The 17,030-nt window shown below is 40.2% G+C and overlaps 1 protein-coding gene across 2 annotated transcripts in view; it reads left to right on the forward strand.

Annotated features, from left to right (window-relative positions):
• Positions 1-17,030, forward strand: part of SEMA5A (semaphorin 5A) — a 1,729,347-nt gene that overhangs the window by 1,259,158 nt on the left and 453,159 nt on the right. For both annotated transcript variants that reach the window (XM_085606095.1, XM_085606096.1), the window contains 2 exons: positions 2,555-2,672; positions 11,649-11,830. In XM_085606095.1, the coding sequence (XP_085462221.1) occupies positions 2,555-2,672; positions 11,649-11,830 (300 nt within the window). The remainder of the gene's footprint in view (positions 1-2,554; positions 2,673-11,648; positions 11,831-17,030) is intronic.

The raw sequence follows: 17,030 nt of genomic DNA on the forward strand, positions 1-17,030 counted from the left end.
GCACAGGTTTTGTTGTGAGGGTATGATGTGTTGGTTGCTTGAAAGGGCCCTTCGGTTGCCCATGGTTGTTGATGCTGCCATTTTTTTCTCAGCTTTGTCTTTGTCACTAGGGAGGCTGCTTTCATTGCGCAACCGAGGGAGGTTGAATATTGTCTTGTTATGGGGTCCCACATACATCAAACAAGAGTCCAACGCTTCCAACCTGTTATGCCTCAAACACTGTTGGAATGAAATCCCACACCAGTCAAGATACTCTGCTCCTTTATAGTTGATGACTTCATACCGATCCCCATTGGATCTCCTGCACCGCCTCCATGGGATCATGTGGCCCTAGGCTCGCTGTGAAATCACACATGTAAAAGTCTACGTGAGGTGGTGCTGCGCCGCGCCCTGGCTTCCTTTGAACATGGTACTTGAAGCTGCATTTAATCCATCAATGGATTATCTTCTAAGTGGCTACAGATGGAAACGTGAAGTCTTCAACATGTATAATCAGAAATGTGTCAAATTCTACCCCGTGTTGTACTGTTCTTTACATAGCCTATTCATCTTTTGAATTTGTCAACATCCGTGTGTGTTATAGTTTAGGGAACACTTTGGGAGTATGAAGTTAACTCTTCAAGATTTTATTACAGTGTTTCAGTGTCTTCTTTCCTGCACATATACATGCATCAGTTGCTTATGCTGATGTAGTCATTAGGTAACCATTCTACAACTAGATTACATAAAGTGGTTAAATCGTGCTAACTTCCACCAACATACTTTCGGTCATGATTATATATTTTGGTAATGGAACTATTTTATACAATTTCATTTTGGAATGTTTAAGGCTGTTATCTGACTGCAAAAAGCACAGATTGATTTTTTGCCATGTAGGCAACCTCAAAGAGAAATGGAGCAAATGAGCAAAACCGTTACAATATGTTATGAGGTGACAAATATTCCCTCGGAAGAAACTGCACCACAATGACAATGTATGACTTCAACCCTTGTTCACCAATTACATCTTTTTTATGAATCACTTGCAATTTGTCTCGTATGTATTCTTCCAGAACATAGCTTTTGCAGCCATGACCATATTTGCATCCCCGTTTTGTCCTAATGTAATGAATTTTCTTTCTAATTCGATTAATTTAATTAAAATGCAATGCTAACTGTACTGACTGCAAATCTCTGCAGTTTACCCTCCCTCACTTTTTAAGTGTGGTTGTGGGACAGCTTTAGAATTATATAAGCTTCGAAATTCATAAATAAAAAAAGACATACCTATATACATACATAGAAGGTCTTTGGATCAGCGTTCTTCACTCATTGGGAAGTTCAGCTGTCAATCTAATTGTGATTCTGCCTACAACAGCTTAGAGCATGGAGCAATGGGTTAGAGCACTTCAGCCATTAGCTCTACTGCACTGTGAGGGATGTCATATTTCCTGATCACATGAGGCTATCCACCTAAAAAGAACTACACTTCTGTGGCAGGGCTTGTGTGATACCACTTTACTTTGCCGCTGTTTTTATTTACCTCCATTAAATATCATGTTTTAGTCATCCTTGCATGTTTAAACTATGTTTTCAGGTTACAATAATTGAAAGCCAATAGTATAATTTCTTTATGCCTAATTGAAACATAATTTCCTATCATTTGCAATATAACACAACACGATTTCTAAATATGTTATAAGCTCAGTTGTTTTCTAGGAAGCCTCTATTATGGTCTAATAAACTTTTACATTTAACATTTTCGCTAGAAGCATATGGCTGCCAGGTAGAGGTGGCATGATTTTTTTCTTTTAATATTTTTGCGACATATGCTTGCAGCACTTTGTGGCACTTTTTAATCCGGTGTCAGCTAACTTCTTGTTTCCAGCTAATTTGTTCGGAAAGTTGTATCCATAAATGGCAGGCGGGCAACTAGAGACAAATTTCGGGGGGGGGGGCTGAAAGAGATTTGGGGGGGGGGGCTAAGTCTTCCAGCCATAGGCAGAGTGGCTGTAAGAAGGGGTGAAAACACAACAAAAGCCTCATTAACGACTAAATGGTCTTTTAACCCCTTGCCTGCTCATGACGGAACCACTCCGTCATGAGCCACGGGCGCCGTGTGCTCATGATGGAGTGGTTCCGTCATGCTGCGGCCATTGCGGCCGCTCCGCCCACGCGGCGCTGATTCCCCGCCTGTGCGGGCGAGCAATGCAAGTGGGCGGAGTCGTGACGTAACCACTCCGTCATGAGCACAGCGCGCCCGTGGCTCATGACGGAGTGGTTCCGTCATGAGCATGGCGGCGCCGCGCTCACCCCGAACCCCCCCAGCACCGCGGCAAAATTCGTGCCGCGGCGAAGGGGTTAAAGACCTGTGAATTACTCGGGTCTGGCTGCAATTAGACGGACGCCAGCCCGCGAGGCTGTCTCAGCCGGGCTGACACACATGACGGGGGGGGTGGGGGGCTGAAGCCCGGTGAGCCCAATGGGTGTTGCGCGCCTGATAAATGGTGTTCCTGTAAATCTTGTCAGATACCAGCTTACCGTTCGTGTGACCGATGTGCGCTTTTCTCCGCAGCGCCTGCATAGGAGCGCAGGACCCTTACTGCGGCTGGGACGTGGTGATGAAGAAATGCACAACGCTGGAAGAAAGCCTCAGCATGAGCCAGTGGGAGCAGAGCATCATCGCCTGCCCGGTAAGTCACCACAATTGCAAAGGGTTTCTCAAAAGTCTTATTTCCGCTGCGGCAGACCTCATGCTCCGAGAGCTCCAGCCTCCAGAGGCGGTCGCTTCAGGACATTTCACTTAGGGCCGTTTGATCTTCCATATTGAGTTGCAGATGCTGGCGAGCTCCTTGGAGCGCTCGGATTCTTTGCTTGGCAATAGAGTCCATGCACCGGGTGCCTCCCAAGCTGCTGCGTTTCATGGACTGGCGGTTCTGCGCAGGTTGTACCTGTGCGTTGTGGAATGAGCTGTTTCATCTTTTGGAATTTAAAAATGAATCTGGAAGCCTTAAACCTTTAGAAAATTCAGTTCATTTTTTCTTTGTAGAATTGTGTATATTTGTAGCGACCATCACCAAATGATCGAGTTGAAAAATATGGTATTAATTATGTTCAAAATCACTTTTACCAAGACGAGCAAAAAATTCCTATTTGTTTTAACTTTTAAAAGAAAGTAGTGCGTGATCACTTCTGCTTGATGTGTTTTGCTCGGATAAGTTTGAAGGGTTTCCTGCTTATTTTTCTGCAAAGGATTATTTATTTCCCTCCACATTGTCGCAGGCCACTCCATGCCACTTGCCGTTGTGCCTGTACCAGTGCTCCTCTCCTGGGGCTGTGTTATAGAAAGTACCCTGGGTACGCAACAGGCATGTGTGCCTGGTTTTTGGACCCCCATGGGGACTTGGCATCAGAAAAGGGGCACAGATGCTGCTGTGGCCCTTTTTGTAATACGTATCGAGCTGGCACAAAATATGGGCCCTTGTGATCACATGGGGATATTCCCTCATTTACATGTTGTTGTGGCCCCATGTCAGCGAAGGAAATCTTTGTTTGCGGCTGTGCAATATTCCAGTGCAGGTGCAGAAGTAAAGAGGCAGCCAGGAGGTGCACCGTCTGTGCGCCACATAGACGCATGGGTGTCAATTCACCAAAATGCCAGGGGCAGCGTAAGTGACATCACACACCATTTGACCTTTACTTTGAGTCACACAGCTGCCAGATAGGGATATATTCCAGCTGAGTATACTCCATCTTTACTTCACTAATAGTGAATAATATATTTCACTTTTTGTGTAATAACAATTTGCCTGAAAACCAGGAAAATGGAGCACCAAACAACTTCCATTAGGGTAAGCTGCTCCTGTGTTCCAGGCACTGATTTTGCCACCTCCGAGGCCAAGGGTCGCAGAGGGAGTGCCAGGGGTAGCAAGGGGCAAGCCCTGGCAGCCCCTTAATGAGGTCCATGCAAAGAGGTGGTGCACAGCCAGTGCATCCCGAAGGCTGTCTTCGAAAGGGGAGGCAATAGGATCCCAGAGATACCAGAGGCACAGGGACGTAGCTTCAGAAGGGGTGTTTGAAGTGTTACACCCCCGTAAAATATGTATTTTTTGATAAATAGTTGGTGCAGGTGTTTTCAGTTGGGTATGATGAGGTGTCTGCCAGATTTCACCAGAAATCTTTACATACACACAGACAAAAACATACACTTTCTCCCTCTCTGGTTTGAAATAGCCAAAAAAATATTGGTTATTTTACAAAATATTGTGTTGTCTCTCTTAGTACTATCAATCTGCATTCCTCTCCTTTTCCACTGTCCCTTAGGCCCCTCTCATGCACCCTGCTTGTCATATAATGTATTTAAACATTATATGCCAGACTGATTGTCAGAGAATCTGAAGCTCACTCCCCTCCAATCATGCTGACCAAACTACGCACCTGCCCAGGCACCCCTCGGCAGGCTGGTGCAGTCACTCACTGCACCTGTCTGCAGGTAGATCTTTGCCTCCGCTTTGAAAGACAGTCCAGTCGCCAGCTCCAGAGTCAAAAGCAGTTTGTGGCTTCAAACAGGCCTTTCACTAATGCACTGCTCTCAGTGGATGTCCAGGTTTGCATGTGCACTAGGAACAGTGCCTTTACTGCGATATGTTCCAATGTCCCTCCCTGTGTCTGGTTTACAGACCTAAGTGTGTGCTATGGGCGTGGAGCGGGACACTGCACCGTATCAATGATATAGCCCCTGAACTTCATCCTCTGCAGTGGCATCCATATTGAGTGGTTCATTTCAAGTGGGTGTGTCCCATATTTGTTACCCCTGATGTCAATGTCATTGCCGGCCCAGGATCCTCCCACAAGCCCTTGAATGCCAATGTTAGGTGCTAAATTAGCCATGCTTTAACGTCACAATGATTCGCAGAGCATCAGCAATATACATGTCTCTCACCCTCACACCCGAAGCCTTCATGGCACCATTTTGACTGCCTGAAGATGCCCTATAAGACATCATCTGAGAGTCATCCCAGACCCTCCTGCTTTCAAAGGGCCCACCTCTGCGACACTTTTCCAAAGTAATTATAGGAAGTAGGAGTGAAATAGAGGAATAACTATAAATCTTTCTCTTTATAAGTGATTGTATAGACATGGCAGGATGCAAGAAACGTATCTCCCATTAAATATATTTGATATTAAATGTGTGAATGAAGTGGAATTTCTATAGTGCAAAGTTCATTGGAAAACAAAGGAGTGCTGAACAGACGGGCTTTAGGGTGTGTGAAATTCAGGTAATTTCCTTACATTTAATTATACAAAATTTTAGAAAATAACATGAAATTATGCGTAATTATGCAAAATGCAACTCCGTTATTTAGCACTATAGTTTCGTGTAAAATGCATCCTCGGGTCAATTATTGACACAAGGACACTGCAGGCTAAAATAATTGCACAAAATACACATTTACAGCGAATAACGGCCATTGATGTTCTGTTTGTTAGCATTGCGCCTGCGCTATAACTTTGCCACGATTGGCAGCGCAATTACGTGGTGTACTGAAGTGGCGAAATTCCAGGAATTTTGCATAACAAATGTAACACACAAATCCCAAAATTAAACGAATTACGCCAGCATGATTTGATTTTCATCTGGGCCTAGTGGGTGTGAGCCCTGCAATACGATTTATGATCATTTGCAAGATGCAGGTTGTTCATTGGTTTCTAAAAGATCAGATGATAAGGTGTCTTGGCTTTCTTGGTGATGAGTGAAAGAAATGTCATGGTTGAATCCAAGACATTTTGGAATTGCTGTCGGCTGGGGTGAATCTGCCTGTGTTCATGTTGGACCCCCAAGCTTGAACCTATGGGTGTTTGGATTTGACGATGATCAGGGAGAATTGCCTTTGTCCGTTTGAGCTGTTCCCCAGCTTAAATCTGGTGTTTTCAGTCTGAATATTAAACCTCTTGGTCCTGATTATGAGATAAGGCGTTATTTATCAACCCTGATGAAATAACAATACCATGGTGTATGTTGTTTATTGGTTGAGACAACTAACGCCTACCACAAGTTCATCGGGAATAAAATGCAGATGTTGGTGTTTAACGCACCAAAATCCGCATGATGCGATAAATACCATATGTTTTGCCTTGTTAAATTTCGACAGGTTTGACAATTGAACGAAAGTTGAATCATTTGCGTATCCAATGATTATCGGATGTGTTAAATACCTTCAAACTCGTAATTCCAACCCCTGTTTAAACAGAAGTTTAGCATGAGACAGATTAGTAAGAGGAACTCGTAGGCCCACGGACTCCTAATAAACTGTGTCAAATATGGATTATGTGGGTTACATGGGTTCATTTGCTCAGATGTCCGGCATTGTTAAGGGAGGACCTTGCCCCAACCCTGATACAACATTTTGTAATTACTGAGTCATTCTGTTGCTTATAAAAGCCGCTCTTGGGATTAGGAAGCGAATATTAGAGCCTAAAATGCCGCTCTTTCCATGAACAAAGAGAGGCGACGTGAAGTACCTTTAATAAACACATCTCAGCATGACAGCTGGGAGAAGGTGCCAGTACACCAGTCAGCCATTCGTAGCCGCCAGAAGTCACACTTGTCTGTTCCATGGGCTGGCACTTCGTGAACCATGGACCAGAAAAAATGGCAATTAATGGCAAAATGAAAGACGCTTTAGCTGCGAGAGTTTGGAGGGCTGCCAGCAGCAAGAGCTGCTACAGAAACCCGCTGTCAGATTTAATTAAATCTCCTCTATTTCATACCATATGAGCAATGTATGACCGCTTTCAGATCTAAATGCAATGTTATGGATTTAAAAAGCGGCGGTGCCAAGAGAATCACCTTGACGCACAACTCGTAGCCTTCTTGCCAGTCCTTTTCACAGTTCAGCAGAAACAGATGTCAGAGTTGATGTGCTGTTACATTTCCATCCTCCTAACCTTTTGCGTTTTTGCCTGATGGAGGGACATTTTTTTCTAGCATTCATTGCCTTACCCTTCAACTTATATCAAACGCTAAGTGATTTGCTGCCAAGATCTGCGACTCGGAACTGGGAACACACAATCTCTTTGTATATGTGATATGACCCATAGGTAGAACATGGATCAAAGCCAGGTTATTCTTGTCTGGACAACCAAGGGTTTGAAAATGTATATTTTCTCTGATTTTCTACACACTGCTTTCTGTAATTTTGCAAATTGTACCATAAAGTCGCACATCTGACCTTCTCAACTAGACTGTTGGAGGAGCAATATATATTAGAATACAATGTGCCTCTTTTTTAGAAATACTGGAACTTAATGCGGATACAAAACTTTGAGTTGGGGCAAAGTGGAAAAGGAAATAAAACACTGCATGCAATGCTCAATAATAACCACCTACTTTCATATCCCGTATCATAAATAACACCATCTAATTCAATGTCTGCGTGCATAGCCCACACCACTGATACACAGTGGGCCCTGACTGAAGGACTCTTCCCATTACATCGCCCTTCAAGAAGGCTTTGAGGACTACCATGATGAAGGAGGCTTTCAAATCCAAGCCAGGTGCACCAAGATGATCTTGTCTATGGAAGATCAAGCCCTAGTTAAGCTTTAGGACACCACATGAATCTCCTCCTGCAAAGTCAAGGTCCAGATCCACAGAAAAATTGGTCCTCGCTATTGGTCTCAGACTCAAAGTCCACAAACAGTAACATCTGACTCTGCAGAGAGTCTTCAGGCAACACGTAAGCACTTTAAAAATGTATAAGTGAAAAGTGATGTGTTTGGCTTACTAATAATTCACTGAAGAACACTTGGCTAATGCTTCAAATCCCTTTTTATTGATTTGTTGTATCAATATGACAGGGGCATTGACAGAGACTCATTCATATCTGGAAATCTTAGCAGCAAAGATGACAATATTTATCATGTACTTATTCAGCCAGCTTCTATTATGAGAAGAACATAGGTAGGTTGATTTTCTAATAAGGTTTGTTTCAGGTCCTGGATATTAAAAACCTGGGTAAATATTGATCTGCTAGGATCCATTCAAAAGACACACACATGATGGAAGGAATGCAAAGCAAATCAAACATTCACCCTCAGTCAAGAGATCTGGGTTAAATCCATCGTTCTGATCCTGCAGACGTGGTGTCAATTTTACAATCATTCACAAATATCCAATATATCATGAACCAAACTATATAATACTTTACTACACCATGAGTTTGGGCCCCTAGAAACTCTTTGACCACTTACAAAATATAAAGTCCTCCAATAGATCTTTGTAAGAGCTAATAGGGACTCAGATAATTAGAGACTGATGCAGTTTCCTTCATGAGGACCTGTAATGAGGAAAATACCTAACTAACAATAACAGTCAAAATACATTATGTCAGTAAAAACTAGTTGAATAAAAAACAAAACTCAATATATTTATTCAGTTACCTTTATTTAAGATTCAAGATGAATGGTCAATACACAAGAATACATTAGTAATGTCAGTAATTTTGTTAATTCAAATGTTTACAGGTACATCCACAATAGAAAATACAAATCAAGGCAAATACATCAAATATCAATAAGCGGCATGAGAGGGGGGAGAGAGAGAGAGAGAGAGAGACAAAGAAAGGTACACATTGCAATTTCAAATATGCTTTTCGAGATTCATATGAACCTAGATCAAGGAACTATTGCATAGTGTGCAAAGGTCTGAATCAGCTAACATCTTAGCTGAAAAGGTATAGCTATTGCAACATCACCAGCCAATGAAGTGCATTAGTAAAATCAGGATAGTTCAGTTCTGGGAAAGTCAAAGTTTGGACTGACAGCATGTCATGCCCAGAATTACAAGGAAATAGCCAGCGGCCAGGAAAGCATTGTGTGAGTCAGAGAGAAACAGACAGCCAGCCCATATTCTTTTTTCTTACAATGTAGATATACCCCAAAAGTGTTCGAAATTCCAGCCCCCTAATGTAGCTTCTTCACAATTTCACACATTTCCATTGGTTAGGACCCATGATGTGATCGTTCTTCAGTCTAGTTCAAGCAAAACTTTACCAAGATGCTTTTGTTTCACTCGCAAAATGTCATGTCACCTCGGAAGTAGGAAACACATCGAAACTTTTTCATATCCACGCGCTCACTTCCACATTATCTTGCAACATAGTTGACACACTATTCAGAGAGAGAAATACTCTAACCATAGGAAAGAAACTCTAGTGATTAACATGCATTAACTGAAGCAAAAAGATCAGCATTTTAGGAAGTATGAAGGACAAAATACATTCTTCTGATGTCTCCGTTAGAAAAGAAAAATAATACACTAACAGTTTTTGAGGCCCTCATAAAAAACCACAAATCCTCATTTTCTAAAGAATAAAACACACCATTATTAATAATATATAAGAAAGTAGCAAATGCATAAGAAACAATATAAGATCATTTTAAACTCATGATCATAGTCTGATTTCAATCTTTAAAAGTAGAAACAATCATTTTCTAATATGATTTTCATGATCAAAGAAAACGTAAGCCAGAATCATTTTACTTTAAGCATTTTCATTATCATAATTTGTACAATACTATTTCCAAGTTACTATTATACTATATTCTTTAGTATATTTACTACGTTTCTCTCTCATGACATATCATTTCTCATTTAGCAGTTTGCAACCCTTCTGCATGCTTTTAATTTTAATTTGTTATTCACTCCAAATGAGTTGTTTTACTCTTGCACGTTTTCACATTGCACTATTTAAAATTCTATTCTCATGTGTTTTCAGAAACTACCACACTATTAGTAGTATTTATAAAATAAATATTAGTACACACTTAATGAACAGACTTAATCGAGCAAAGTGTTCTCAAATAATCATGCTCCATCAGTTCTTTTTCTCACCATGCCACCCCAGTTTAGACCCAGCCATATGCAAATCAGTCTTGACCCTGTGTCTCTTGGGAACTGTCTAGCCGAACTGTCAAGCCAGGTCCTCCCCATACCGGAAACAAGCACCCTGGGACCGGTTTTGGGGCATCACCCCTCATCAGCCAGGCTAGCTTGAATCCAGTGGCACAGTGAGCACGTGGCCCACATCTGGGCATACACTGCACACTTAGGGCGAGAGAGCAAAAGACACACAGATGATGGACGGAATGCAGAGCAAATCAAACATTCACCCCCAGGCAAGAGATCTGGGTTAAATCCATCGTTCTTTTGCTCACCATACCACCCCAGTTTAGACCCATCCATATGCAAATCAGTCTTGACCCTGTGCCTTATGGGAGCAGTCCAGCCCGAACTGCCAAGCCAGGTTCTCCCTGGAACGGAAACAAGCTTCATGGGACTGGTTTCAGGCTATCACCCCTCATCAGCCAGGCTAGCTTGAATCCAGTGGCACGGTGAGCCCGGGACCCACATCATATCCATTCAAAAGCAGCTTCATGATTATATACAGCTGTCTGATTTGCAATAAAGAAGAGAACATTTTGTCAAACTTTCATAATATTTGTCCTATTGTCTTTACATTCGCTATACCCAAAGCCCATAAACAAAAGTGGTACACCACTGTTGAAATGAGATGAGAGGATTGGCAATAACAACAGGTGTTAATGTCCAAAGATGGAGACCATGTGTCAAGGGACATTTAAGTCAATTTTCTGTGCAGGCATTGGTCAAGCCAATACGGGGGTCCCATGGCAGCAGATGGCTACATCTTCTAATTTGTAGGAAACTCATTTTCTTGCCACAACAGAAAAGGCTGAGGTTGCTAATTCGGGAGACACACATGAGTTTGCAGACAGTGCTTAGTTCTGGCTTTCAATTTATATAGCAAGCTTGGCTGGTTTACCCGCTAAAAATACTACTGGATAAGTCTTACATTTTATTTTTTTAATGATAAACTAATTTCACTAACTCATTTCTGTTCTCATGACAAAGTAAATTAAAACGTGGAGGATGTTGAAATAAAACAAGTAGTATACATATGTTTTAATTTTTCTCTTCCAAGGTCTTTCACATCTTAAGGCTCATAAAGAAGATACACCCTTTTATACCCCTCAGCTTCAGAAGATGTTAGTGACTTCCCTTCCTCTGTCCTGGATGGATTATTGTAACAGTCTGTATCCAGCTGCCCATAAACATGTGTTAAACAGGTTACAAAGTTTGCAAAACGCAGCCACATGGCTCCTCCTTAAAATTACTAAATACCAATCGGTTGCTAAAACCTATGAGGGAACTACACTGGTTGCCTATCAAGCAAAGAGTCACTTTTAAGGCTCTGTGGCTCGTCCATAAGGCCCTGAATGATTAAGGGCCCTTATTTTTTAAAACCGTTTTAACTGGTACCTGCCTTATAGGCCACTAAGATCCTCTTCAGCAAAAACAGTCACCGTACCCAGATTCAAACGTGCGACTTGGGGCAGCCGCAGCTTTGTGTGAGGTGCCTCTCTAGCATGGAATGAGTTTGCTTTTCATATCAAAACTTCATCCAACCTCATGTTGTTTAGAAAATCCCTTATAACCTGCCTGTTTAATTCTTCATAATAGCACCCAGTGAAACTACGGCCACAATTTTTCTAACGCCAAGACATCCATGGGTAATCGAGCACTTAATACATATTAATAACATAGCTTTTCAGCCTCTCACTCTTTTGCTTTTTCTGTTTTGCTGTAGACTAGAAACCTGACAGTGGATGGTGGCTTTGGAGCATGGTCAGAGTGGAAGGCTTGCAGTCACACAGATGGCAGCAGTGTTGGAGCCTGTCTCTGTCGAACCCGTGTGTGTGACAATCCTGCACCTGCCTGTGGAGGGTTGCAGTGTGATGGACCAAGCATAGAAATTGCCAACTGCTCCAGGTATGTTTACTGCTTGCTATTAAAGAACACTTCATGCTTGTAGTTGTTGTTGAAGCCCTATTGGAAAGGTCTGTCATTTGCAGTTAACATCATGTTTAAAGTTACACTTATCATACATTATGATACTAGTCTGTGATTTTGTTTACAAACATTAGTGTGATCTTCAACTGCATGTTATAGGCATTTGAAAGTGTGTTTTCTATATCCTTGGTATAGGAGGAGGGTCTGAGTCAAACTGCAAGCCCTCATTTGCACAAACGTAATAAAAAGCTTTTTGGTGCCAATGTTTTATAGAGTGTTGACGCAGGTATGTTTCCCAATCTGGCGTTTCTCATATCTCCCTTAACAATATTAATTTATTTTAGTTATTTGCCACTTACAGGGCTTGCTAAATATCCTATCATAGCTCTCTAATGTCACATACAAATATGACACTCTGCAGTCTAATGAACTGACAGCAGCCTTCCATTCTTACCACATTTATTGTCTTTGGTATATTGGGAACGTTTTTCATTGTTATAAGAGGATTGGAGCTTATATTATGGGCGAGAGAATGCTTTACATTTTCATCTACATTGAAAAGTGGCCTAATGCTGTGTTGCCCATGAATGCAAACATGGCGCACTGATCCTCTTGAATGCAGATTCATGCTGCATCTCTGAACCTGGCTGGTTAACTATTTAATTATTTAACCATCTTAAATGGTGCCTTCTCTTGAATATTGGACAGCGGCCTTTAGCATACAAGGAAAGTTGTAACATTTTTGTAAAAAACTGCCAAGATATCTATTAGTTTCATTATTTGTGTAAACAGGAATATCTGTTATCATTATACTAAAATTGTTTGCCATTGATTAACTTTTTTATAGATTTGTATTATTATTGAGACACTAGGTAGGAAAAAAATTAAAACTCTTTATATGAATTTAGTTAGTTTGAAAGAAAAATGCTAATGTAGTAGAGTTATAGTTTTTTCTTGAAAGCAAGCAAAGAAAGTGAGCCAGATTTAGAACCAACGTTGGGAGTTTGTGAAAAATGTCTGTATTTCTTTGACTTGTTTGTGTGTGTGTATTGTAAAGAAAAGCACTGAAAGCCATTATCTTCTGTAATACAGGACAGAGTTTAACAAATAGATTATTCTCCCTCCAATAATTAGTGTAGCACTGGATAATGAGAGGTATCCCTAGTGGTATGTAAAGCAGTGACTAGTAATGATGTGTAAAGAAATGCATACAATCTTATGTAATTCAGAAAAAGGTACAGTCGTTAGCTTAATGTTTTTCAGCAAATACGGGATAAAGTATTTAGAGAAACCTCTTTGAATGATCTAGAAAGTTACGTAATTAAAATCATTTTACGTAATCCATCATACGTTAAAATAATTTGAATATTTTTGTTTAAAGCAGTGCAGGTTACAGTAATTAAAGGAATCTCTTTTGCTAATCAATTCATGGTAAAGTAATGGAGCAATACCCTGTTGTAATGTAAAGGGTTGTAGAAAAATAGGAAAAAAGCAACACAAGATATTGTAATACAGCACAGACTAATGTATATTGAATAATCTGCTGCTTTAATATGATGCAGAGAAAATAAATTCATACTGTAATCCAGTAAAAGGAAGTGATCTTCTAATGAATTCTGATGGAAGATTAAATAATCAATGCAACCTATGTCTGCAATCACTATATATTAATCCGATGAATCCCTTGTTATTTGTTATTTCCTGTAGAGTAAATGTTCTCATCCTTTAAGAAAATACAGGATAAAGTAATTTGCGTAATTTCAATTAGATTAATCTCATTATACAATATAATGCACAGTAGACTGATTTGAATAAATATACGTTTGAAGTAATACACTGTAAAGAAATCAAAATACTGACCTACTGCAATTTAACACTGGTATACCAGGATGGAACAATCAAGGTAATCGCTTTATGGGGACCGTTAAATAATAATGAAATCAAATAACCTTTTCTGAAATCACACTCGCTGTAAATCAGAGCAGTTGTATTATGTAGTATAAATAGGATTAATTAATTGGAGTATATTATGTTACACTAGTGTATAGTAATAAACACACATACACATGTTTAATATAATACAGGACAAAGAAATCAGAATATTAATTTTCTGTAATCTGAAAACGGGTAAAGTAATGTGAAAAATCAACTAACTCTAAATGAATGAAGACCAAATTAATCAGAGTGAGATTCTGTAATGCATTATAGAGTAAGTTAATCAGAGTAATTGTTGGGCAAGCAATCATGGTATTCTAGGTTTGACATCTTATGAAAGTAAAGAAAATATCATCTTCTCTGTTCCAATGCTATATTAAGTAATAAGAGTGACATTTATTTTCCTAATTTAATGTAGGATAAAGCACTCAGAGTATTTTCTTTCTGTAATCTTATGCACAGTACAACAGTCAATGTAATATTGTACTATCCGGATAAGTACAAATAGTGAAGTTGTTGTCTTGTGCAATCAAATGCAAGGTTGCATAACCCAACTAAGTTCCTTTAATGTAATGCTGTTTGAAGTAGCCAGAGTTCTTCCTCTGTAATGTACTGAAGGGAGAAATAATCAGAGTGATTACCTTACGCAATCAAATGCATGTAACACAAGGTACAACAACAAGAGTGCTCCACTGTATCCCTTTGAAATGTGAGGTTTGTCATTCTGCAACCTACGAAATGTAAAGCAATTAATGTGTTTTTCTTCTGTGACTCTGTAAAGGTGTCACGATATCAACCGTGGCCAGCCAGTGGTAAGAATTCCACGGAAGCGAAGAAGGACCTCAACTCTCTCAAAAGACAGCGGCACTCCGAGGATTTACAACCTCAAGATTAGCAACTTTCCAAGGGGAGAGAAGGGTCAAAAGAGGGGAAGAACATCTTAGGCCTGGAAACAGCACAGCTCCAGAATTCCAATTTAACTTCTGATAAACACTAAATGCGGAGCCTGTAAACACAAAAAAAATGCAACAGTAGTTACTAACTTGTACTATTCTCTTCCCTGTAACTCTAAAGGCCTGTTAAATTGTAAACTGAATTAGCGTTCCCTGTGTATTCCCAAAAGCTTACCTGAGACAGACTTGTCCATAGGCATCAAACAAAAATAAATCCATGAAGCTGGTTATAATTTCACCATGCCACGAATGTCCTTTCATTCAAATAACAACAATAAAAATAAAAAATAAGGGTTCTTCACCAGTGCACTGACCGTTGAAAACGCAGGACACGAAGAAGTAGAATACAGAAGGAAGCTACATCAAAAAAAACGAACCTCCATACACAGGTTATTCAACAGGAACAGAAAAGCATCACGAGGTTCAAAAGCAATAAAAAAAAATGACGCCAGTGAGGAGCGGAGAGAAACAGGTAAAAGTGGGTAAAACAAAGAAACTCTTAAACGAACCCACCTTCAGGATCTTACCTGACTCTCGGGGACCGCAATCCTTGTAACAAAGGGAGAAGCTGTTACAGTAAAGAAGAAGCAGTCTGCACAGATCCCGCTACCATGCGCATGACTTCGACGCCGCACAGGGGATTCCGACGCAGCCCAGGAATCCTCAATGTCAATCAGGAAACTTCGATGCTGCACAGGGGACTCCAACGCCGATCAGGAAAGTCTGCCGCCACACAGGGAACTCTGACGCAACCCAGGAGCCTCTGACGCTGCTCAGGAGACTCCACAACTCTGTAAATCAAGGACGAAGGAAACACGAACAAGGGGGCATAGTCCAACTTCAGAATGAAAGTAAACCAAGCAGTGCTCCATTCCTTTCACCCTCCTTTATTGTGTCATGTGCATCAGCTGTTCTCCCCAAGCCAATGGGCATACACAGGGAAGGCTGCCCCTATGCTGCCTATTCTATAAACCAGTGGCGCCTTCTGGTGGATGTAGTGCAAACCCCAGAGCGCATGAAGCGTGAGGTGTAACAAAAGGTCAATGTAATCAGAGTAAACTCTTTCTTTAGATCAGTGCAGGGTAGAACATTCATCTCAATGTGGTTCTGTGATCCAGCTTAGAGCAAAGTGATCAAAACAAACTGCTTCTGTGATCTAAGTTAGCATTTGGTAATTAGATACTGGTCCTGGTATCTAAAATTGCATAAAACTATCACTCTTTGCATAATTTAATGCAGTATCAAGGATGAAATGTGATCACATTAAATAATCTAATTTATGGCAAAGTAATATTTAATATGCTGCAATTGTAGAACAATCAAATATAGTGGTTGCATTCTGTAAGTTCATATAATTGGAGTAAACTCTTTATTTCATGTAATATGGGGTAAACTAATCAAAGTAATCACATTCTGTAAACAACATCAGGATAACATAGAGTAACCCACTATAATGTAAGGGAAATTAAGGGTATCAAAGTAGTCTCCATCTACAGTCACACTTCGGATGAAATAATCAAGGTCCTTCCATTCTGTAATTCAATACAGAGTACGACAGCCAGAGCAATCTTTTTATGTAATAATACACAGGACACATTTATTAATTATTTATCTTAAATCAGAATGTACACATTTGAACAAAGACTCTCTCTATATAGTAAATGAACCAGGTAATGTAGCCTAAGGCAATATAAATAAGTTCCTTCGATAATATAGCCAACAATAAAGTAATATCCTCCAGTAATATGCAGGGTAATTCAATCAATGTAACCATATTTTTAAATGACTGAAGTATAGACTATTCAGTATATATTTTTTTTAAATCTCATGCAGTTGTCACTTTATTATTCAGTAATCTGATTGTGGATATAAGTAATCCATACAATACTCAATAATGTAATAAATGCCACAGTAATCAGAGTGATCATCTGTGATCAAAAGTTGGAGAAATAATCTGTGCACTCTCCTTCTGAACTATATGTCAGTTCACATTGCTTTTAGCAGCACCATATATGCTCTGTGTGTGCCTTGCATGACAGCTGTACGTGTTCTACCTATTCTTTGGTCATACCCTATTCTCTGGTCATAAGGAAATCTTCCCTGGTGTGCCTTGCTGTACAGTGTTCTTAGTGAGTGAGCAAAACTTGGCCTGCTTGTGCCTTTATTTTATATGTTTGGCATGCCTTAATGAAGTCTGGGGAACAGTTGACTGTACAAAAGTCCTAACTATTAACTTTTTATTACAGTTGTATTTATGTAACACATAATTCCCATGACAAAGCATCAAAGCA

Source organism: Triturus cristatus, chromosome 5_1 (genome assembly GCF_964204655.1).
Source record: "Triturus cristatus chromosome 5_1, aTriCri1.1, whole genome shotgun sequence".
Taxonomy (NCBI): domain Eukaryota; kingdom Metazoa; phylum Chordata; class Amphibia; order Caudata; family Salamandridae; genus Triturus; species Triturus cristatus.